This window comes from Amphiprion ocellaris, chromosome 20 (genome assembly GCF_022539595.1).
Source record: "Amphiprion ocellaris isolate individual 3 ecotype Okinawa chromosome 20, ASM2253959v1, whole genome shotgun sequence".
NCBI lineage: Eukaryota > Metazoa > Chordata > Actinopteri > Pomacentridae > Amphiprion > Amphiprion ocellaris.
The window spans coordinates 15286963-15312529 of record NC_072785.1 but is presented as its reverse complement, the minus strand read 5'-3'; the positions used below and the strand labels follow the sequence as shown (position 1 = coordinate 15312529).

General features: G+C 40.1%; 1 protein-coding gene across 2 annotated transcripts in view; it reads left to right on the top strand.

The window, feature by feature from the left end:
- The window catches only part of itpk1b (inositol-tetrakisphosphate 1-kinase b), a 33709-nt gene that overhangs the window by 607 nt on the left and 7535 nt on the right, over positions 1 to 25567 (top strand). For both annotated transcript variants that reach the window (XM_023285965.3, XM_023285964.3), the window contains exons 2-5: positions 471 to 621; positions 5608 to 5632; positions 14153 to 14278; positions 18590 to 18707. In XM_023285965.3, the coding sequence (XP_023141733.1) occupies positions 527 to 621; positions 5608 to 5632; positions 14153 to 14278; positions 18590 to 18707 (364 nt within the window). In that variant the 5' untranslated portion in view covers positions 471 to 526. The remainder of the gene's footprint in view (positions 1 to 470; positions 622 to 5607; positions 5633 to 14152; positions 14279 to 18589; positions 18708 to 25567) is intronic.

Here is a 25567-nt window from a genome sequence, read left to right as displayed (position 1 = left end):
ACCACGAACAGCTTTAATTAGCCTCTATTTCGTAGTATGTTGTGTGGTTTATTTATGATAAGTTTCATAGCATATAGCTTCAACTTTACATACAGGGAGCATCGTACAACAGTGTATAGCTAGATTTATTACCTGTTTATGGAGCACTAAGCCACTTTCATTCGCTTTCTTTTCATGCATTGTTCTTTTATGATACGTATTCAGTGTTAATGGTATGTGCGTTTTAACCTGTCGTAGTTCCTGTCTTGTATTGGTTTTGAGAGGAATGCACTTTCATTCACCTGTATACCTTGTTGATCTGACTTGACTCTGGAAACTAGATAATGCTAACTGTGGGTTAAGGTTCAAGAGGCAGGCTAGTAGAAATCGTCACTCCTGGCTCTTTGACTTACTATAAAAGTGGTGGTGAGCTTGATAACTCCCCTCACTGCCCCGGTTGTGACACCAACATCATCTCTTGCTCTGTCCAGGTCGAGCCTTCAGTCGCACCATTTCCCTCCAGAGAAGGAACAGGAGCACAGTGGAGATGCAGACTTTCCTGAAAGGCCGGAGAGTCGGCTACTGGCTCAGTGAGAAGAAGATGAAGAAACTGAATTTCCAGGCCTTTGCTGATTTATGCAGGTATGTGGACATAGTATCAATGTATTGCGAGCAGGTTAAGGTGACTATAACACACCCAACAAAAACATCTTGGCATGCATTCACACTGTACTCCCACATCATTAACAATTGATGTCGCAGTGAATTAAGTGCGGCATTGACAGACAGTCAACTTCCTCTTAAGGACTCAGTAACAAAAGGGACTGATTGTCACCTCTTCTCCTCTTGCAAGGAATAACCCTTTAGCACTTTTCACTTTCTCTTTCATTCTTAAACACTGGATCAGTGACATCTCTGCTCATGTCTGTTAAGTGTTTTAAGCCCCACTGCTACGCTGCTTCTCTCTTCTCTGCTGTAGTGCACAGACATTTTTTTTTTAAAAGAGTACATGCGAATGCCCTGCAGAAAAGTGGCACAAGTTGGTTTTGTTTGTTACGTCTCGACTCGTGCTTGTTGAGACATGGTGCATGAAGGGAATGTGTGTAGGTAGGACAATGTTCATGGCCAAAGGTGCATGTGTAACAGGACAAGCAGCTAAAACAGGTGTTGTTATTTTGTCTATTTTCCTGGAGCTTGGATATTTACCACACAATCAGTGTGTGGACTGAAAAAGTAAATCTTTTAACCTGTGACCACTACAGTATCTGTTATCGCTTGTAATTGGTAGCAGTGTGATATCACTGACATCAGTCTTGGAGTCGCTCCTCTGTCTCTCCTTGTGATGTTGACATTTGATTTATCTACAAAAAATAGAACTGTCTGTCCAAATGTACAGTCACAACATTTTTTTTCACCCAGCCTTGAGTGAGGCAACTGTGTGAATGTTATATGTATATTATCTTGTTGTACATTATCCATGCCTGGTAAAGTAAATGTTATATAAGCTGTTACAAAGACGGCCCTGTGTTTTCTTAGCAGACATAAATTCAAGGGAAGAAATGAACTCTCCCGAACTGATTTACAATAAGTGCTATAAGTATATTGGACTGGGGAAGGGCTTTAGGGTATGGCAGCAGCCTTATCATCTCATTGCAACATTGTATTGCTCTGCCTGTGCTGGATGAGGACTATAGTTAACCTGAGAGCACAAAATTATGGCAGCTAACATTGAGAGAAAACAAAGAAAACAGTTTAGAGTCTCCACTTGTTTGATTTAGCAGGAATGTGCCTCAGTAGTTCAGGTATGTTGACTGTGTGCTTTGAAGGATTTTCACCTTTTCCAACACGGTTGTTGCCTCACAAAGTGACCTGATTGAGCCAGCACAGATTATCATGCTGTAATCCACAAAACATTTTTAATCTCCTCATAAAGCTCCAAGCAACACCCCCCCTCCCTGCATCCTGCTCACCCGCTTCTTCCCTCAGAGCTGGACTGAAGCCTGTTTAACATGAAGGGTGGGGGCCTGGTGTTTGTGACAGAAGATCAGAAAGATCAAGTCACACCAATAGCCTTTAACGGCAGAAACAAATGACACATTTGAATGACAAAGAGCCACAAAGTGAATGTAGGTGTATCATGTATGTGATCACTGCATGACTGCTTTTTTAAAAATATACGTGTCATGTAGTTCTCTTTTTCTCTACATATTTCCCCTGTCCTTTAGCGTGTTAGAAATCAAAAGTCATCTTTAAGAGGAAGGAAATTGTAGAAGTAAGATCGCCTTCCTATATTTGGCTCCAGTATATATGTTTTTAAAGGAGATATTGCCTTTCTGAGGAGTCAGTTGTCAACTTTTTCATGCTGTTGTCTGTTTAACCTCAAGCTAGAATGAAACTAATTAAATCACTATTTAAATTAAATTTTTAGCACTACAACTTTTCGTTTTCAGATAGATGCATATAGGTTTTAGAATTGTTTGGCTTCATTGTCTAAGGTAAACCATGCGTCAGTATTATGTTCAGACTGTGACTGAACAGGTTTATTTCCGCTGTCATCATGTGGCATGCAGCTGCCATTGTGAGTGTGTCTCTGAGGAGTGTGTCCTGTCTCATGCAGCTGGACTTAAGGGATTCCTGCTGGTTGGAGTCATTTGGGTTTCTGTTGGTCTCTTATAAGCTTGCGCAGCAGTTCAGTGGCTTCTCACCGATTCACATATTCCTGATTTGGAAAAATGTGATGCCCTTGAGAGCAGCCAGCCCCGATGTCACTGGATAATATGAAAATACTGTCATCTCGTCCTGTCAAGGCAAGGCCACTGCGTGCTACGAAAACAAGTCTAATGAGATCACACTGAGTTATACCTACGGTGTGCTGACATACAGTATTTTACCCAAATGATTCAGTTTGCTGCAGTAATAAGAAGACTGTGATTATTTAAAAACTACAACAAGCATCACTCTGAAGTCTTTAACATGTCAAGATTGCCTTGGATTCATATTCAGGTACAACTTTGTTATCTGGTTAAGAGACTTTTTTTTTGTTTGTTTTTATCTCTGACCAATGTTAACCATGAGAATACTTTTAAAATAATCACTGTAGTTTCTTGTAACGATTATGAGCCACTTCTTCAATAATTGTTCCCTGTTGTGCTATCTTGCTATCATTTACTTTATCAGTATGTCAGTGCAATCTCAAATACACCCAGCTGTATACTACAGTTTAGATACTGTGATGGACTGGAAGTCAAATGCTCTTTACTGCCAACTCAGTCATATACAGAGCACACTGTGGGACAAAATTGTGCTTCTTTAGGACCATAGGGTGACATGTAGTGTAACAAACAAGAAACAGTGCAACTACAAAGGCAGTGTGCAATAATTAGACAGTATAGCAGATCAGTTACAGTTGTTCAGTGAATATTTTTGTGTGCAACTTAGGCGTATTTATAAAGATAAAAATTAAGGTGTGTGGCTATATTTATATGGCTTCACAATAGATAGAGGAAGATGTATATTTAACCTGAGCGGTCAACAGAGAGCTTTAAAGTGCATGTGTGTGTTAATAAACCAGATTCATTTGTGTCGTGATTAGGGCAGATGACAACTTTTGAAAGTTGAAAAAGAAAACCAACATTTATTTCTGGGGTGCACTCACATGTACTATCTTTTACTTGTGTACACAAAGTGTCCATAAATACTAAAATTGAGGGTTGGAGTTTATGGATATATAATATTTTGTGCTATATGGATGTGTGGTGATATCGATAAAGGTCTGAAAATTGAATACAGTAAGCAGCCCACAATGAACACTGACAGGCAGATAATTCTTGTCTGATAAAAACTGTATTTATTTTTAAAATGTCCTTTAGAAATACATACAGCATGTTCTGCATTAAAGGTATAGTATTCATTTTTGTATTTTACTAAGTGAATGTGTACTTTTGAAAACGTATTATATGTGTGGCTGGCCATTATGATAACAGCAAACATAAAAATTTGTTTATTCAATACAGTAGAGAATTGAGGTTTTCTGTACGTAGGTGGCAAGAAATGTGCCTATATAGATATCTGTAATCAGCCAAAATGAGATGGAAAATATTGGCATCAGATACCAGCAAACATTCAATACTGCGCATCCCTGCTCTGTGCCATTATGAAATGGTGTAATAAAAGTCTCTTGTTTTTCAGTGTGCTTCTGTGTTCATGTGTGTCAAACCGATTCATAAAGTTCTGACCTTGGCCTGCTTCTCTGATGGGTCTTCTTCCTTCATCCTTTTCTTTCTGCTGGCTCTGTAACAATATAGGACAGCAGACGATCTCCATATCTGTGATGAGACGAAACTAAAGGCCCCATTCACTTCACATGAAACACGGCAGCTGCAGTATTAAATATCCACGTTGTTGTGAAGCGGTGAATGGCTGCACTGCTGTTACCATGGGGCTGTAACCTCAAAAACAACTGGGCTGGACAGGCTGAGTTAGTGGTATTGCTAGACTGGTTTTGTTCTCATTGTAAATCCACCCCAACTAGGAGCTGTTTGTTTTGGTTCTTTAAGTTTTGTTTTGTTTTTTTTTCTAAATTGTTTTGGTGAACTTGTGGAATTGAGCTAGAGAGGACTCTTGAAAGGCCAGCTCCATCAGGATTGTGCAAATGCCTTCTCTTCTACACTCAGTTTGGGCATTTGTTTTTCTCTCAGGAGGGTTTGGGACCAGTACAAACCCAGCAGGTTTAAACATGTCAGAGGCCTTCTCTGTGTCTTGGTTGAAAAAAAAAAAAATCCCTTTCAAATTGGAGAAGTCGTCTTGCGTTCAAAGTTATGTACAAATTGTCTGTTGCTTAAATGCTCCTGTATGATGTCAGATCAGAGATGAGGACAACATATCAGTCTAGACAAGATCAGGGATCTGAACCACAGTCTCCACTGTTACCAAATGACCAGTTTCAGCTAAAATAATACCATTTCTGTGTTGTCGCTGGAAAGTTTTCTCCGTCTCTGCAGGGGGATATCAGTCATGAGAATCATACTTTCCCATGCTGCTATCAGACAAATTTACTGAATAAATTAGGATAATTTTTCAATTATTTTTGACTTCTAGATGCAGACAGGCTGATGTGTCAGTCGTTCTCACTATTAATGCAGTCAAAGTGCTAAAAACCTTTGTGGATTTCTGTTTAATTTCTCATATTTTGATGTAAATTTACATAAAGAGTTAAAGGAACCTTCCTGTTATGAAGGAAGAAATCAAGTGAGGGAAAAATAATGGGAAAATTTGGTTTACAGAGCTTAAGTGTCATAACATAAAAGTAAAAACAAATTGAGTGTGTTTTCTTGTCACTTTTGCTGTTTGACTACTGTGCATGTGTTGCATCACTTAGCTTTCTGTTGGAGTTTGTTGACGTTCTGAAGTCTTTCTTCCTCTAAATCTTTGAGATGTTCTTGAGGCCTTGTTTTTGGACACTGAAAGACAGCACAGGCATCTTCACCTACACAACCTGACATATATTTGCAAAATACATCTTGCGTCTTATATGTTTTTGGTCCTTGGTTGATTAGCAAAGCCTGTTAATGGTCATATTCAGTTTAATTCTAATAAAATGAATGACTTTTTTTTTCTCTTCTCTTTCAGGAAAAGAGGGATAGAAGTTGTTCAGGTAAGCGGATCACATGTTTTGTCTGATGCTTTTTAAAAAAAAAAAAAAAAAACCTAAATTAAATCTTTGAAATGCAACTATTTGTATTTCTTTAATTTGTCTAAGGTGAACTCTTGTGAGTAACCTCCAACATACATGATGCGGTTGCTTCACAGTCTTGCTATCTTCTGTCTGTAAGTGTCATCAGTCACAGTGTACCGGAGCAGGCTGTGTTCATTGTTGAGCTGTGATACAACTCATTCCAACATGATACTTCAACACTTGACCTCGACTCTGTTAATGCGGTTATATGTCAGAAGTATCTGCTTGGAGCGGTTACTCCTTTATTGAGAGGGTGAGTATGCGTGTGAGGAGGGTTGAAACATTCAGAAGCTCAGTAGTAGTCATATACACCAATAGCAATATTTTTTTAAGATAGAATTGTGTAAATGCTCGAAGCTACAGCTCTTTACGGATTGCTAAATACAGTCACTGTAATGTGGCAGAAGAAATAGTGGTGTGTCTCTGGTAATTACTTAGCTGTAGTCAGGGTGCTGAGTTACATTCTAGTTAATACAGGCCCTAAGGAAGTAAAGGCTGCTGTCTTTAATGGATATTGCACAGTATACCACCCTGAGTAAGTAAACACTGCACACACAGAAGCACAGTAACAATTGTCACTGAGTCCTGGGAGCTCAGTGCAGAAAAGTATCTGTCAGTTCGAGCACTCTCTGCAATTGAGGAGGAAATTATCCGGCCTATTCTCCCAGTCTCTTACGCTGTGTTCTTTTCTTCTTGGTGGGCTTGTTTTTTTTCCTTTCGCTTTGGGGGTTATTTTTTTTTCCTCTCCCTGTGCTGAAGATATCAGCACACCCAGAAAGGGCCTTGTCCTGGGAATAGTCCCAAAGTAAGCAGGGCTTTGTGTCCCACTATGCATTCAGCCTGTCCTGGGGGACGGCAGATCCTCTCAGACCCTCAGCTCAGAGTTCCCGTGGGCTTGAGACAGCGCTGCGGCCTTCCCTGTTTCTCTTTTTCCACGACTACCTGTTGTCCATTGAATTTTGTCGTCCTGCGAATCAGCATAAACTCTTTATTTTTAGCTGGACTGTCACCGCCAATTGAGACAGCTCAGTTTACTCACACACCCAGAGGTGTTTTGAGTCCACACCAGTGAATCGGCAGCCTGAGATGCACCCAGTGCCAGTCAGTGCCTGTGCTGTCACGGCCACATCAGACACGAAGATAATGGTAGCCATTGTCCTGCTTTAGCCTTGTCGTACAAGTGTGTGTACAAAGATGTCTTCTCTGATTGCACGACTTCAACTCTGAGCCCAGCAGCCCTTAGAGTATCCTTGAGACTGTTATTTTGCAATCTGTGACATGATTTCTAATATCAGATGATGTATTTGAAGCCTTGTTGTTATACATTTTCATCTCTATGCCTTGTACTTGAAGTCCTGTAATGCTGTTGGTGAATTTCAAGCTTGATCTTTCTGATAAAGCTTTCCACATTTGGATAAAGAAGCAGGTAAATAAATTAATCATAACAAAGCAGTGTGATGTTGGGTTAAAGACAGCGATGACAAGAGTAATGTGGAGAGATGGAAGTATCAGGAGGTCATGGAAAGGCTGTTGGAGGTTGTCGGTCATTATGCAGTAAATGTTTGGAGATAAAGCATTCAGCTTGCAATGTTTATGTTTTCTTAAGTCGGGTTGTTTTAAGCTTTGAGGATGGCTGGGAATGTAGCCGTTATGTGGATATGAGTCCATTTAACCTTCTCTAGAAGGTTAGAGGAGAATGTAGCTGCAGATTTATCTCTTTTAGCTAGTTTAATCACCTAACCTTGTCTCAGTGGGCTAGTCTGCGGGCTAGCTGACCCTGCTGATAACAACCCAACCCTAGATATCCAAGGATACAGGAATGCTTCTGGCCAAGTAAACCATTAATTCATGTTGTTTATGGGCTTTTTACAAGATGATTCACATAGCTGTTGTGTGCTGGAACCACAGATCTACTGACAGCAGAAACAGAGCAGAAACAGTTACCTGATAGTCAATCAACAGAAAAGTCCTCTGTAAATATTTTTTGATAAGTCAGATTATTAGATTAATTTAAAGTAAAATGGTGACATTTCCTTGGTTTTGGCTACTCAGTTATATACATGTGCAGCTGATTCACTGATTTACAAAGAAAACTATTCACAGATATAATGTAAATATAATCTGCTAAATCAAAAAGAAATTAGTGACGTTACTTAGCATTTATTTAAATAGGTTAGTCCCACTGAGATCAGAGATCTCCTTTACAAGAGAGACCTGGCCAAGAAGGCAGCAGCACAGTCACCAAAAAACAGTAAACAGCAGATAAAATTAACATTAAAACTTGCTCACATATAAGACTTGCACACAGACAAATTAGACTGTAATGATTTCACCAGAACTTTAAACTCATTCAGTGTAACAAGGGCTTGAAGTTGAAGTTGAGATTGTAATTTATTCCAAGTATTAGGTGCAGAAAACCTGAAGGCTTTCTTGCTCAGTTCACGTCTCTTTTAATTTCTCCTTAAAAGACAAATGGTCATCAATAAAAAATCCTGGATATTTAAAAGTAAATACCAACTCTATTTAGTGACTATTTCTTAAAAAAATTTCCAGACAGTGCTGATTTGGCAGTTGTTGAAGAAGTAAACAGCATACATTTTGTTTTGTCTGCATTTGAAACAAGTTGCAGATGACAAAGTTGTTCCCGTACTCTTATCAAACACAAGCAGTAAATACTGAAATGACGTACATATAATTAACACTGCAGCTGAACTCGCATTATATATGGTATTTGTCACAAGAGGTTAGATTCTCCAGGGAGTTGGCAGTGGTTATGGCGTCACCCTGTGTGAACAGATCTTGGCTAAATCCGGCAGCCCCAGGGAGTTGAATTTATATTTCCATGTCTGGTGTGGGAAAAATATCCACATGTATACCCCACAGGACTGACCGAGCTGATCAAAAAGATTCTTTTGTTTGACTTTCGTGATTACTCCTTTAGGCCCTGCGTTTTTTTTTTTGTTTGTTTGTTTGTTTTTCAGTAGCTCATTACACCTACTTTTCACCCCTCCCTCTTTGCTCTTCCTCCACACAATATTGCAGCTCATCAATACTGATCCCTGATCCCTGAGCTCCTGAAAGCCATCCTCCCTCCCAGTGCTCCATACATTAGCTTGTCGGGATCACAGATCTGATGATTAACTCACCATGCTCAGTCTTGAGGAGGCCGGTACTCACTGTCAGAGAAAGAACTCGTCACAGTAAATGGTCAGTGTTTGAGTGAGCTGTCTTAAGAAAGTTATTGTTTTGATTATATGGAAAGTGCTTTAAATTTAAAAGTTAATTTCCAGCATGCCACGGTATCACACCCACATATTGAATTTGTGGAAGCTGATAAATAAAACATTGTCTACAGAAGGTCTGTATTGATTTTCCTGTTCCAAACGTGGTTAATTTGTAGCCATTATTGATAATTAGTTTAAAAAAAAAAAAAAAAAGTAATGCACCGAAAGCTTCATCAAAGCTAAAATGTGTGTTTGCAGTGAATTGACCACATTTATGCTTATTTTTTTATTACTTGTGGTAATATTGATTAGTTGACAAAAAAAGTTATTTTCCCAACAGCTTTAAGTATTCCGTGGGTGTTTGTTTCTGAGCAGAGTGGAAGGTCAGGGTGGGGATGATGATGAATGACATATTCCACAGTCTGACTAAGATGGACTGTACATTAACTCCATTACCTCTTTAAAAATCCTCAGTCCCTTTCAGTAAGCTTGGTAGAGTTATGTAGGCTTATTCCTTCATCAGCCTTAAAACCAAGCTTTTTATTCCTATGTGATTCATGGCCACCTGTTATTAAACATGTTCTAATAACATTCTCAGACTACCTGCAGAGCCAGTTAAGTCACTGTTAGTAAATAATGGTTCACCTTTACTCAAGAGCATTTATGTTGATCTTGAGCCAAAATGTGGTTAAGGTTTTGTTGCACAACATAGTCAGCAGAGAGAAAAATCTTACTCCTCTCTGGACTCAGGGGTGCTGAGGAGACAACCATTAGCCTAATGAGCTCCCAGTGTGACCGTCCATATGGTTTTTGGCTGAAGATTCACCTTCAGGTTGATTCCCTCCCATGTTTAGTCTCGTTTTTCACGTGAGGTGTAGCCAACAGCCACAGTTTCTCAGACACATATGTTACTCTGACACACTGGAGTGTCAGTTGCCACACGGCATACAAAATAAATCATTCATCACGTCTGTCTGCACGCTGTCTCTCTGGCTAGCTCGACAACAAAGCAGAGTCCAGGTGAGATTAGGGGCAATGAAAAGAGGCATCTAACAGGCGAAGCAGAAACTTAGACAAATAACTGATCTAAAAAACGCTTCATACAATTTGTGTTCAGTGCATTTGTTGGAAAGTGAAGTGCTCTATGAGCTCTGTTCCAGCTGTGAGCTCAGAATCACCATTGTTAGTTTCCCTTGGGGTTGAGCTTGGCCTCACAGAAAGGCTACATCAAAGCTGAAAATATGTTGGCCCTGACCTACCCTCTCCCACCAGGATCCATCGTGTTTTCTATGCTGTCCGTCGCTACCATGGCACACTGCTAGCTCTCAATCCCAGAGGGACTTTGCAAAGACGTCAGCTGACATTTCTGCTTTTAGCATTTAGCGGGACATCAGTGACTTTACTGGTGGGCTTTGGGATGAGCTCTAAAGCAGGGTCATTCTGTCTGCACACGGAGAACAGAGTTTCATCCTCTGCGATGTGTCTTTGCCAGTGGGTGTTGACCCCCACGATGCAGGGTCCTGTTTTTGTGGAAGGGCCAGACTGTGGATGGGCCCTCTGTGTTGTGTAAGCAAGAGATTAAAAGCAGTGCCTCAGCGGAGTATGGACAAATTCTCATCCAGCAGGCTCCGTCACACTGACAATGCTAGCCAGACAGAAAACAGAAGTACGTTGTGCTGCTGCTGCGGCCCTGTCATCACTGCTACTCACAGCAGCTAGCCGTAAAGACCCAGTAGTAGTTTGTCCACAGGTGACAACACATTTTATGAGTAGGACTTAGTAACACAGTGCTGCTGAGGCCCTAGCTCCATTTTTATGTGTTTTATGCATATGCTTGCATGTATCTGTCAACCACATGATTCCAGCTAAACCTGCAGGATTGGTCAGACACTGAGTCACCAAAACCTGTTTTTGAAGCTGAAGCTTTTTAGAACTAATTTAACTATTGCAAAATATCCAAAATATTTACCAGTTGTTCTCATGTTAGCATTATTGTGGATCACTTCCTGAAACTGGCTGTTGAGTATCTCTGAATATCTGATCTTGTTTTTGTCCACAGAGCTCTAAAATATAAATACTGTATCAGCTGCTGTCTTACCCAGTAGCTTCTGCTGCTAGTTAAATAACATTTTGCTCAATAATTTTTGCAGATACCTGAACTATATACAATGAGATCATATAAACCTGAGATTTTGCTATATATATACCCCTTTAACATTTTTTGGTCTGTTGGCCAATTTTGAGAAAAGCAGCACGTGAATGAGTGATTGTTTCATATTAATGCACTGAAATATTTTTTACCTTTTTCTTCCCCAGAAAACAATTTTTTATCATGATATATATCAACATAGTAATCTAAAATTATACTGTCATAGTTTTTCCATCTATTTTTCCCACCCTTTATTTTATGTATCTACAATAAATTTGAAAATGCACCCTGTGTATCATGTCTTGCAAACCTTCAAGAGTCACTGAAAGCATTCACTTCACAGACTATGATTCAGCTTCATTGCTTTGTATACATTTTTGCAGCTCATGCTGGCATGTTGCTTTGAGGTGAAGGGCGTGTTCCTACAGGCTAGAGGAATGGAGTGTGCAAGAGAATGAGATCCAGCAGCATTAAGATGGGCAGCAAAAGAAATGCCATGTTGATGTAGTATAATGAGCTCTTAGGGGAATGCAGTTTGGCTGAAACACTGCTGGGTGTTTTGGCATTTCTTTGCCTGTTGAAATACTGTGCACGGACTGTATGATGAGTCGTATAGCTTGTGACTCTTAAACATTAAAACAAACTCTCATGTTTCATGCCAGACTGAGAAGAGAGCACTTACGCTCTGTCAAAACAGTGGGCTAACTTGAGTAGGAGCTACAGCTGAATATGTGACCCTCAAAGATGAAACCTGTGTGAATCAACTGATATTCAACAGATTCACAACTTCTTTACAGCTGACTTTCCAGGGTAGGACCAAGGGTTCTCTAATTAGTCATCCATCCATCGCAGCTCACAATGATTAACCAGGAAATGTTGGCTCTGACTACGGCCAACCCTAAACCAACTGAAACTCTGTACAGTTTTACAGTTCTTGCCATCGATCTCGATCCACACCTGTGTGACTAAGGTGTATACGCTCTCGGTTTGCCTACCGTCTGGACAGCACAAAGGACAATGCCAGCCTCAGGCTTATTTGTACAGGTGTTGCTGAATTATCTTTTGTGTGTAGTGATCAGGTGATGCCCATTTACTGATTAGCTAACGAGTTAATGCACAGTTGTGTTATGCAACAGCAGCACTGACACCAATACAGCTTGCTCTTTTTGACACTGCGTTCTCAGTACAACGTCCATATGCTTGCTCCTGTTTTCATTGCACAGATTCTTAGATTTTCATTTTACACATTCAAGGAGTGATAGCAAGAAAAATGATTTGTCACAGTGTTTGCCTTTGTGTAATGAGATACATTACAACTGCCAGTGTTGTATTTCTGCTGTCAAAAAATACAGTCTCTAGCCATAGATTTCTGCTGATTAGTGATTATATTTCCTGGCCTATGCAGGAGTAACATACTGAAGTCTACTTTATCTGTCTCTCTGATTGTCTGTCCGTCCTTCATGCAAGCCTCTCTGAAATTCAAAACAACTCTTGTTGCAAGCCAACAGAAAAAAGTCATAGCACCAAGCTCTAACTTTTCCAAGTGTAGAAGTTGTTTCTCACTGCAGATTTAACTCAACTTCCTTTGTCATAACAATCACGACATACACTAAGCCGGAATAGAGGCCCCTTGTGAACTGGATTCAGCATATTCATCAGCAGAGGACTCTACACTGGTTGCTAAAGCCTGGCATCTCTCCTCTCCGTCTCTTGTGATGTTGCTGCATTTGTGTGTGTGTGTGCATGCTAATGCCGACCCGCATAAGTCTTATCAAACTTGGAGCACTGGTTTGACTACTTGTGAACTACTTGGCCGGCGCAGACAGTCCTTCGACACTGTTAAACTTCAAACAAATGCTAATTTGGCTTTTTCTCAGAGGTTGTCGAATGTGCTCAGTGAGACTGGAGGTCTAGCCAGAGGGAGACTGCATGTAACTCATAGTAAAAAAAAAAAAAAGATGACACCAGAAATAAAACCTGATGGTGTAATTCAAAACAAACACAACATGAACTGTGGTTGCACCAAAGTTACAGCTGTAAATAAAGAGAAAGGAGATGATGTGGAAGCTGCCCTAATGCAGTTTTATAACCAAAAAAGCAGAAAGGAAAATGCTTGTTTCCAAAAGCAGATCTATGAGAATGGAGGGAGCAATTACTCTCTACTATCTACAGTTGGGGAGTTTCAGTAAGGAGGACAATGAAAGGTTGATGATTTCCCAAAATTAGTTACCATTTTCTTAAAAATACTTAATCATTTATCGTTTTTAGAAACAAGCAGTGAGAAATACAAATATATGCATCTTAGAACGAAATTAAATCCATTTTAAATGCTGAATTTTTGTGAATTCTGCAGATTTTTTTTTACTCGACATGGACTCGGTTGTTTTGAATATCAGGGCAATCAAGTGCAGCCATTATTCTGACTCATACATATGGTAATTGCAGGCTTCTGTACATCCTAGAATTCATTACTGGCACTGCCTGCCTCCTACCTGAGCTGCCTGGTCAGTGAACTAGTGCATGTACTGATGCAGAAAGATGCATGACTTTTGCCTTTTCTTGGTGTGCAAACAAGAGGAGAGTGCTGTGAATTTACAGTAGGCTAAACAGAAACAGCACGCCCAAAGGTCAAGCATAGAAGATACGGAAATGTTATGGTGCAGTTAACCACTTGCAGTCAGCAGTACTTTGGGGGTATTAATGAGACTGTGGAAAATTGTGATTTGACAGACGATATTATGTAACTGCTGCACTGCTGGTTTTACTGTTCTCATCATTCTCAGACGGAGAGAAGAGGCAACCATGACATTTGAAACAAAGGCATAATAGTCTGAATGAATGCTACTGACCAGGAATCCTATTTATACAGAGGATTTGCACTTTAATATTGCAATGGTGAATCACTGCAGTTTCTCAAAACAGTGAGTCACGCTGTTTCAACACCTCCCAGCAGTTTCGAAAAAAAAAAATCTGTGTATAATTTCAAAATGTAGCAAATGAATACTTGATTGTAGGATGTCTCTGTTGTATCATGACCTTTGACTTTCGCTGTTCTTCTCTCCTTAGCTGGACCTCAGTCAACCGCTGGAGGACCAGGGTCCCCTGGACGTCATCATCCACAAACTGACTGACCTCATCCTGGAGGCTGACCAGAATGATTCACAGGCCGTGCTCCTGGTGCAGAGAGTACAGGTATGCATCGCTCTTCTCTGATACCCCTAAAGGACTCACAAATAGAAGAACAGAGATTGAGGAAAGTGGCGGAAATGAAAGTGATCATTTCCACTTCTTGGAAAGCTTTGGGGGCCGTCGACATGATTGTAGAATGTGAGAAAAGTAATATTCAGTTGTTTGGTTTGTTCTGTAGTTTGTCCGACAGGTTGAATATAGAAGCACAGTATATGTGCCAAAATTTATTATCTCTCGCAATTAGTTTACAACCCACTTTATAGCAAATGTTGCTGTTTATCATAGAAATAAATGATATCACACAGGAATGGATGCTGAACCTCAACAGTCATTTGGTACTGACCTACAACATGTGGCTGTTTTACTGTCAAGCTTACAGTGGCTGCTTTGTTTTGTAATATTGTTTATTACTTCTTCTTGAGTAGATACTTCCTGGATTAAATAATAAGTATATTATTCTGGCATTCTGCATGATTGCTACTGTTATTGTGTTATGGAAAACTGTGCTAAATAACAAAAAAGGATATTTGTAGTTTAACATGATTTTTAAAAGTATTGTAACAGAATTTCAAAGAATGCCCAGCACTAATCTTACACACTTAGAGCCATCGCCAGCATAATCAGTATATGGAAGACTTATTGACCCTCTTCAGACCCAGTTTTGAAATGACATAAAAGTTGTAAAGCTCTGATTGTGTTGTCTGCAGAACAGCAGCACAGTGAGAGTCAATAAACATTGATGGGCGACAGAGTTTTACATTTACAGTTGTGAATGGAACAGTTTAAGCAATCAGATAGTGTGTTCGGGCAATCAGACACAGGCCACAGGAACATAAAGGCAAGTAGCAGCTATATTTGAGCATGTGGTGACTCATAAAACCTAAACGCTGTCACTGAAAATTCTTAAAGAGTTTTCTGGTTCTTCCTGAAATGAGAAAAATCTCACATGGACAGCAGATCACAGTGCCAAATGTGGCACTGTGAGCACACTTTAGAAAACTGGTGTTCGTCTGTGTGTGTGTGTGTGTGTGTGTGTGTGTGTATTCGTTAATCTGGCAATGCTACAGATGGTATGAAAATTAATTTTATTCCACCATCATCTTGCACTCTCTCTCTTTCTCTTTCTCTCTCTCCTTCTCTCTCTGAATGACTCAGAGGAGCTGTAATCGTGATCAGCGTCACGCAATTCTGTCAACATGTTCCTGACTGCTCAATTAGGAAAGGCAAACAGGATGTCAGAGTGGAACAGTCACGTAAACTGCAAAACCTGGTCAATATTAACACATGGCCGCATTTGACACTTTTGTGGTACTCTCTAGACCATTTTGAAACAAGTGTACATGCAAACTTGTATTTTGCAAAGCACGTTACATGACGTTCATGGTGATTGTGTAGGGGAGTGGAATTTTTCCCTGTAAGCAGGCACAAATGCAAATGGTAAATTTTTTATGAAGTGGTTGGTATAAAATGCCACCACGCCTATCTAGTTGTGGATCTAATGCATTTCAGTATCATGAGTTATAGCCTTCATCTTGTTAAAAGTTAAATTGGGCCATTGGAGCAGCAACGTCTCAGGTGCCTGATGCCATTTAGAATCCGAAAAACAGCCTGTTTGTTTCAAGCAACAGCTGAACTTTTACTACAGTACTGTCATAGTTATATAATCAAAAATATATAGATAATTTATTAATCGTTTGAGTCACTTATCAAAACCAAATGTAAATACTTATAAATAATACATAAATAAATACTTGTTCTTTCTAGTCGCTGAACTGTGTGCATTTGCTGCTTCTCAGTTTATATTACTGTAAATGTTGTGTTTTGAAATGTCAAAGAGAAGCATTTTCAGTTGCAGTAGGCATTTCTCACTTCTTTAACAATTTTCTCACATTTCATAGACTGAATGTTTATTCAATAAATAAATTGATCTGCCTGTGTACATTACATCTACAGAATACACTTATATACAAATCCTCAAATAGTATTAGCTGGCGTTTTCTCAGTGTGGAGGACTGGTGGTTTTAGTCCAACATTTTTTATTCTTTTAGTTGTCACCCATAGTTTATCACCGTATGTTATGTGCTGTTATACTTGAATTAAATATCAACTGATAAATCAGCAGTGAAGTCTTAGGACTCTGTACCGCTTTAGTTTGGCTATTTACCTGAACACAAGTGTCGTCTGTGATTACATTTCTCTTGGAAATATTAGCGTTGGAGCGTTTCTAATATCACACAGCTGTGATCATAAACAGCCTTTTGTGTGGTGGAAGGAATAAGCCCTCCTCTCTGAAATAGCTCTTTATTTAAAACAAAATGTCATCCTGGGATGCACAGTGGTGATTCAGTGGCCTGAGGTGTGAGCCGTGTGCACAGCAGACCTGAGACTAATGTTTTTTGCGTGATTTCTCTCTGGGGTTTCATGATACTGATGGCAATGACATTGCAGATTTTTTGTATTATCGCTCATTAATAGTAATTTATGTAGGAAGATGTGATTTGAGGAACTTGGCGGACCTTTTTGTCTTTTATTGGCATTTATTATTGTTACCAACCTAAAAATTGTTCTGAATAAACTGAAAATATCAGTAATACCATAAACCTGTATCATGCTACTACTTTTTATTTTTTAATGTTGCTGACAAATTGCAACAAACGTAAATTAGATCTTGTGAATGTCTCTGTGATTGACATTTAATGTAAATTGAACTGATGTGAACAATCACACCCATCTGTTTTGTATTATATTTGTATTATGTATGTAAGTGCTAAAATAATTTTTCACTTCAGGCTTGACGCCTGTGGCATCCGGCTTACAGTCAGTAGAACAGATTAGATCCTTTTCTGACCCTGTTTTCTGAGTCTTCAAACCATTTAATCTCCTATAGAAACAGATCTGCTCACAAAAAAAGAACAGAAAATGTGCAGCCCTCTGGCTCTTTTCCTCTCTAACACCTGCTAAAGAGTGTTGGTCTCTTTCTCACCTCCCCCTCTTGTCTGTGTTCAGCAACATTTCTTTTTCTGAGATGCAGAAATCAGCAAGTGACAGTCCTTATCAGCAGAGTATTCCTCCGAACTCCTGGAAGATTAGTTTGTATTTATTTTTTGGTTCGACTTACATAACTGCTCCTCTGGCTTTGATCAGCGCTGCCCGTTAGATCCCAGCAAATCCTGCAGATGGCTCCTCCATGTCAAGGCACAGGAGTTTGTTTACATGCTTTGTGCGTCAGCATGTGTGTAGAGTGAGTTCACGGATGGACATTTTTTCCGTTGTGCATGTGCGCTTGACGCATAGCATTCCTGCATGTGTTTAATTTCATTGTATGACAGTGGAGCTCTTCTGTTTTAAAGGCCTGTGATGTGAGCAGGCAGGCTTTTTGTATAATATGCAGGCCAGCCAGCTCCACCTGACAGTGTTTGTGAGTCAGTAAAAATTGCTCGGAAGGAGCGGTTGGCGGAGAGATCCATAGAGCAGAGACTGAAATGTGGAGAGCATGGACAGCGGTGGGGAGTAGAGAGGAGGAGGTGCGAGGACGGAGCCAGAGGAGAGCTGACAAGAGAAGACAAGAGAAGAGAAGGGGAGTGCAGTTATGTAAAATAGCCAACCTCACGCTGACCTAACAGCCGGCCACGCAGAGATGTAGTGATGTAACCTACACAGACCCGCTGGCATACATCTCAGACTCTCTCAGGCTTACACAAATAGAGTGAGGCGTGTCGACCCTTCACCTCACTGTTTGTAATTGTACTTTGCGGACTTCAATATGTTTGTTTAACGTTTCTAATCTGTATGGATGTATTTGTATGTGTCACGGCAGATAGTTGCCCCTTTTGCACATTTGAGTGTATTTGGTATTGTAATAAATAAACAACTCAAATATTCACATTAATTCTATTATTGATTAACCTGCCGGCAATTTTCCTAATCATATGAGTAATTACATAGTCTGAGCAGTTACGGAAAATGAGAACAATGCACCTTATTAACAGATCACATGGAAGCGACTCACTTGCTTTAACCAACAAATAGTCAGAATGGTTGATAATTTGTTTTCTGTTGGTTGACAAATGATTAGCTGAGTAATTGTTTCTGTTTTGCAGTGAGTGGTTGTAGCTTCTAGTGTTTTACAACAAGAGGCAAACAATGAAAACAAATCCTTACTAATTTTTGCCAGTTCCTGCAGTTTAAAAAGATGCTGGTGCTTCATACTGTATAATGACCAGATAGGGCTCAGAGAGTGTTTTGCATAATAGTATCTATTCAGTGTAAGTTCATAAAAAAAATTGTTGAAATGTTCTGTATCTGTGTTTCAAGGACTACATCGATGCTCACCCTGAGACTATTGTCCTGGACCCTCTTCCAGCCATCCGGACTCTGCTGGACCGTTGCAAGTCCTACCAGCTCATCCACAGAATAGAAAGCTGTATGCAAGGTGAGATGTTTCAGGTAACACAGTGAGTGGTGTGAACAGCACATCTCCCAGCTGACTGGCTTAAGGCTCAGTCGTAACTTATACATTTTGGACCAAATCAGTTCACTTCTCAGCCTTTTGCACTGAATATGCGATTGTTTTACAGCTATCTGTCAAGTGCAACTAAACGTTTTCATCGGTAACACTGGTGCACTTGACATTCAGCAAGTTTGCTCTGTGTGTGAATTATTGTTTTTTCCCCACCTGAGTTCTGCATTACATTTTAGATCAGCGATTGTCTACTTTACAAGGCAGCAGCTGATTCGTCTGCTCCTTTCCACTCTGGGTGTTGTTAGTTCCAGCTAGCTGCTCTGTTAAAGTCCTGATTAACCCTCATGTTGTCCTGTGGGTCAAATTGACCCGTTTTACAGTTTGAAAATATGGGAAAAAAAATATTTTCACAGTGAAACTTCTGATGTTCACATTTTCAACATTTTTGGGAAATATTTGAACAATTTTTGGTGGGGGAAAAAAAGAAATGTTAAAAGAAAATGTTTCTTTAAGAACATTCATAAAAATATCAACCAAAATCCAGTGAAAATTGCTGGATTTTGGTAGATTTTTTTCTCAATGCTCTTAAAGAAAATATTAGAAGTTTTGCTGATATATATGTAATCACTTTAGATATTTTTATAAAATATTTACAAGAATTTTCTTGCCAAATTTGGGGGATTTTTTTTTTTTTTTTTAAAGGAATTATTGGAATTTTCTTCCTGAAGGTTTTGCAAATTTTCAGAAATTTGGGGAATTTTTTGGCTGAATTTTTGGATTTTTTTCAGACAAGGAAACAATATTTTTTGGTGCCCGTAAATGAGGACAACAGGAGGGTTAACTGTTGTTTCTATATTTGTGGCTGGCCCATAAGATCAAATCACTGCAGTTTGATGTTCTATTTTAGGATTCAGGTATTTTGTGTACAAGATGAGTACTGCCCACATTAGTCACATTTATTTGTTCTGGTATAGCTCATTCTTTTTTTTGCGTTCTTTAGGTTTTTTCTCATTATTAGAGACAGTAAATTGCTAAGCTAATCTTTTTGTGTGTTTTAATGTATTTTATGCACTTTTTATTACATTCTGGTAATGGTATTTACTTTGATTTGCTAACAGGCAGTACTCACAGTGTTACCTAATTTATAATGTCATCTGTACTCATTATCTAATTTGATATGCCAGCTACAAACACTGTTCATGCCCCATGTCTGAGCCAAATCGTGTGGGGCATCAGGTCACTGAGGGTTTGAGGAGGGGTCAGCAGATTGTTTCATTTGAGAGGGCTCAGCTAGTAGCCCCCAGTAATTATGAATGTGCTGTTGACCTTCTGAATGTACTGTTGACCAGTCAGTAATAAACAAACCGCTCATTTCTGCTGCCAGCTGCACACCCACTGTCCATGCACTTTCTCAGCCCTTTGATGCTGTTCTCCTGTGGGAGAAGAGCTGGAATGGACAGATTTATGATTTGTTATTGTCGGTATGAATGGAGATCACCTTCAGGAGATCACAGCCTTCCACAGTCTCCTGTTCGTAACAGCACAGCAAGAAACCCACCCGTTACTCTTGCTATTGTGAGGGCAGAAGGTGCAGTTAATTGTTTTGTGTGCACTTAAATTATGTGTTCAGTGAAAGTGTTAGGTGCACGAGTGTAACCGGTGTAAAAAGGATCCCTGACTTTAATGGAGTAGTGAATTCACTAACTCAGTAAATTTGTGCTTTCACTTACGGGTCAAATGTTATAAACTTTGTCACACAGATTTGTCACAACCTTGACAGAACTAAAAGTCCAACATGGAGGAATTTATGGTATTAGCTGTGCTGTGCCATCCTCATTTATACACTCTTGCTCTCTCGTAGTAGTAACTGCTCCACACTAGAGATTCAGCTGGATTTGCAGTCAGTTGTTAGACAGGCGTGGACTGGAAACACCATTAGTGTCTCTGTTCCTTTCCCACTCCTCAGTACATTATAATAACACAAGTTGTCTAAAATAACAAAGTAGCTGTTGATTCCACGGACACAGCCGTCTGCCTTCCTCAGCATGTCTGATATTATTGAGAGGATGGAGCAGAGTTGCGGTAACTGCAGGATCTCTGTCTTTCCTCTTCACTCCGAGAGGGGACACCTTACTAACAAACGACAGCACACTGCTGCCTCTCACTTGAATTATGTTGCTTAATGCTTCCGAGTAGATGTTTAATTCTGGCCGGTTGAGCGCTATGCTGATATCATTCCTCTCCTCCCTTTCACGTGACACTAGCACCTCTCCATTTCTCCCTGCCTGAACTCATTACTATCAAAACTTGCCTTCAAGTCGGTCCTGCAGCACCTTCCTCTGTCACCGAACCCATAAACTAATCAGTGAGCAATGACTTTTAGCTGGAGGCAATGACGACAAGGGGCACATTCCCCACCGACAAACACTGTGAGCACACCTGTGACTCATCCACGTTTCCTTTACCCCCATACATGGCTGGGAACGTAAACCTTTTAATTATGGCTCCACCGGGCTTCATGAGTGTGTGTGAGGCACTGCAGTGTGGTGTCGGAGCAACGGATCAGAGACGTTTCAGCATGTCGGCCGTGTCAGTGCTTTCTTAAAATAGAAGCACAAGAAGACGTCTTTTTATCCAAACAGACATGATGGCTGTTATGTAACAGCCAGTATAAGCTGTCTCACTGTGTGCAATCGGTTTGAAGAGGAAGATGGCTCACTGGCTGCATTTATAAGAAGCTATTCTTTTTTTTCTTTTACCACTCTGCTTCCATTAATCCAAGTAGAGCTCTCTGCTCACACAGACATGCATACCAAACCTCCCTGGCAATTGCAGTCAATTTAGACACAATAATGGAGTGTAAGCCATTATGATCCTTGAACATACCATCGTGACTGTAGGGAAAAAAAAACTGCCTGCGATTGAGGATGAATGTGTTTTTATCTGTCAGCAGGAAGGACTATGAGAACTAGGTTAAGGGTAGAGTAGAACGGGATAGTCTGAGAGTGGTTGAGTCTACCTTGCTTACTTAGGCACAGCCACTTCCTCCTCCTTATCAGCAGAGACCATGGAGTCCTGGAGCAGCTGCCAAGGCAACCCAGTACTGAAAGGCCATAGAGAGCCTGCCGCATTTCGCCGTCTGCATGACTCAGAATAGTACTCAATAGGAGGAAGCACTTGAGGTGTGCTTGTGCTTTCTCTGGAAAACCTTATTTTATCACTTGAGTGGCCTCTCAGTGTTAAATGGACTCAGTCACAGTACATTTAGCAGCTCTGCTTAAAACTGTTTAAATTCATATAAAAGTAAGTACAAGAATGAGGCTGCCTTATTGTTATGTGTAATATAAAACAGCTCGACGAGGGCCGCATGAGCACTAATGGAGCGGTGTCATTGATTCATAGCTGTACTTGTAGGAACTTTGGCGCTGCTCTGTTGTCTGACTTGGTTTTGTGTTTCCTATGTGAGCCAGAGCAAGGTAACTGTTTATGTTACTTAGTGGAATCCACCAGCTCTTGTGTATACATGAGTTTTGATATCTTGGACTGTTTTTATAGACAGAAACTGTCGTCAAGTCAACTCTCCAATAAAACCAAAGCCCCACTCAGTGTCTCAAGCTTATTCCTCTCCAGTTCAAGATAAGAGAATTCTCCTGAGCCCCAAGCGGATTCCTCTGGATCAAACGGAAACCTTCCTGGGGTATTTGTATATTAATCAAGCTGTGTGTGCTAGCATTAATGTACACTTCAGCAGGGACCAATGGAACAAGTGGCCCATTTATGCAAGTGATCAATATTTAATCACAGCTGCAGCCTCAGAAAGACAAACACTGAGGGACAGTTTGAGACCTCAGCATTCATCCAGGTCCACAGAGCCTAATGGCGACAAGATTGTCCAAGATTTCCCATCTGTCAGGTCAACCTGTATCGAAAATCTAGTCAAAGGAGTCTTGGATTTACATGTGAGAAAACAATCATGTTTTTCTTTTCAAAAATAAATAACTCATGATTGTAATTGGAGTTTAAGCCTCTTATCGCATGATATCGAGAGAATTCAATTTAAAATGTTGAAAATCGTGCTGCTTTGCCTTGGAGGGACACAGAGAGAGCAGCATAAGAGGATGCTGGGGTTTCTAGGAAACAAGCTCTAAATAGCAACAGCCTTCCACCTAAACAGCACCACAGTTTATGAAGTATTATGTACCTTGGCTCCTTGTTGTTCTCTGCACCTAAAGCCTCATCCCAGAGGGAAGATATGAACGGCTGAGGAATGTCTTTTATTTGGTTGCATGAATATGAATTGAATGAGTGAGCTCATGTATGCTGCAGATGTCCTGATGAGATAAAAGAAAATTGAAATGAACAAAAGAGCGTTACTGGATAATGACATTTAAAAAGCATCTTGTTGTAGAGTCCTGTAAACGTCCTCGGCTCCGTTGAGTCTGCTACAAGCATGTACTGTTTAGACAGAGCCAGAGATTGATCCTCCCCTCCGCCCCCTTATCCCTGAAACGTCAACCAGAGCCAAGCATGCACGCTATTACAAACTTGGCCACACGCTATTATCCCACTATTCTCTGGACCCTTTATCGTAAATCCTTAACTTGGAGCTTGAAATGTTTTCCGTTTGACAAGGTTTAGGTCTTTTGATGGTTTTTGTTTGACAAACTTTAACGCCATCAGTCTTTGGGAACTGGGTGATGTCATGGGGATATTTTCCTCCATCGGACTGTTTTCTGAAAGACATTATGCTGCTATTCTTGTCCTGGTAAAACAGCATCAGTATGAGGAACACAGTTGTAGGCAGTGCAGAGATGACTGATGGGTAACCCTCCAGGCTTCCTGCTCCCAACACTGCCTGGTTCCAGAGCCAGCACTGGAACAGACCCAACTGCACAGGACAAGGTTATGGAGCACACAACAAGTATCTGCCTGTGAAAGAGAATGGGAGTATTATGTGCAGCAAAATACATATGCATAAGCTTTACCCATGAAAGATCTATTCTGGTTTGCTGTAAAGAACAAATTTGTTTGTTTTTGGACTAAAAATAAAATCTTAGGAAGTTGTGTAAATAATACGAGAGCACATGTTCAGCCACAGCACAGCTGGGGGGCATTTAGTTTCTTGTTTATAGACACATCACAAGGTGGACACTTAAAGGATTATTCTTGGTTATTAAGACTAGGACCTTATTTTCAGTGCAGTAGCTATCATTTCTATCAGTTGTCAACACTGTATCCGCAAAAGTTGTTTCTAAGAGACAGAAACATAGAAACATTGTGGCAATAAAGTCACAGGATCATATCGCTGGTAAACAAAGCAAGCAATTGAGCCATGTTACGTAAACCACTTTGTTTCACGGTAAATGTACTGATTGCATTTGCAATATCGATAATAGAAACGCTCGAAAGAGCTTACATAACTGTGGCAGGTCAAAGTTGAGCCAGGATATCGATCTGTGAACTTTAATGGATGTTTACAGCGTACAGTTTGATAAGGTAACATAAAACTTTATGCCTCCGAAGAGAATAAACTGGAAGTTGTATATTATATTGTATTCTATACACATTATAGAATATAAGTCTAAACTTTATGTTGTATAATAATAGAAGAAAGTGTACACATGTAGAATAAAATAAGGTGTAAATTGCAGTGAAAATGTAGTGCATGACTCACTGTGTTATGGAGTATGTTGATTCTCTTTCAGATAAATGGGGTGAGTCATCTCTATCTAAAACCACAACAACCCAACTTTTCTTAATCTTGGCAAGTAGTTAAATGAATGTAGGGCTGCGTAATGCTGATATAATTTTATTTATTAGTTAACATGCTGGTCTTAAAATGTGTTTGTAGATAAAACAGTGACAAATATTCAGTATAACTTCCAAGACCCAGTATCACATATGTACGTTCCTGAAAATTTGGTCAAAAACTCACAGATAACCAAAAATAATAGCATATCCAGAATATGTTCAGTTTTGATATCATCTAGGGTTAACAACACCAGCTAGAAAGTCCTCATTTTAAAAGTGAAATGTCGTCAGTTCGTTTTGTCATGCAGCTGAGCTCCTCATTCTCTTCAGCATCATGCAGCCTTATTGCAGTAACACTGAATGTGCCGTATTATCACCTCACACAGCTGCTTTTTTGCTCTTTTTCATAGCACCAGCCTTACTTTTCAACGTCGCTAAAATAGTTTTTATGAATGCTTTTGGGCCCCTCCAAAAATCATTGTGTGTATCTGCACTGTCTGCCCATAGATGTCTGTGTGGCCCCTGAGCACACCCAGAGTTCAGCCCTCAGCACTGAAGTTAATGTAGGCAAATGAGATTCTCCTGACCTCAGCACTAACAGGAGCAGAGAGCCCTGCCACCGCTGAGGCCCACAGCACACAAAGACCGGCATGTTTCTATTGTGTTTGTCATTAGCAGTTTGCCAGCTCTTGCTTTGGCCCGGTCACTGATTTCCTGTGGTGATATCTCCAACCAGCTGCCTTATCGCCCCCACGTACCTACTATAGAGGGGAAATTACAGAAGACAGGACATTAATATAGATGCGCCCTGAGCGCTGATACGGCGAAGGATGACAAGGCTCCAGTCCTGCCAGTCCAGCTTTTTTAATTTTCAGTCTTATCAGAACTGATCCACCTGCCGCTACAGGATGTGAGTTGAAAATATGATGTAAACAAGCATGATGTGATATTAAAATACGGTAGAGATAAATGAGAAAAGAGGAAGAATCTTGTTTATATCATAGTTGTTTGCTGCTGGGCGTCTGGTGAAATATCAGTCAGGCCTTTAGAGTGATGTATCAGGTGACTGTGTAGTGTCC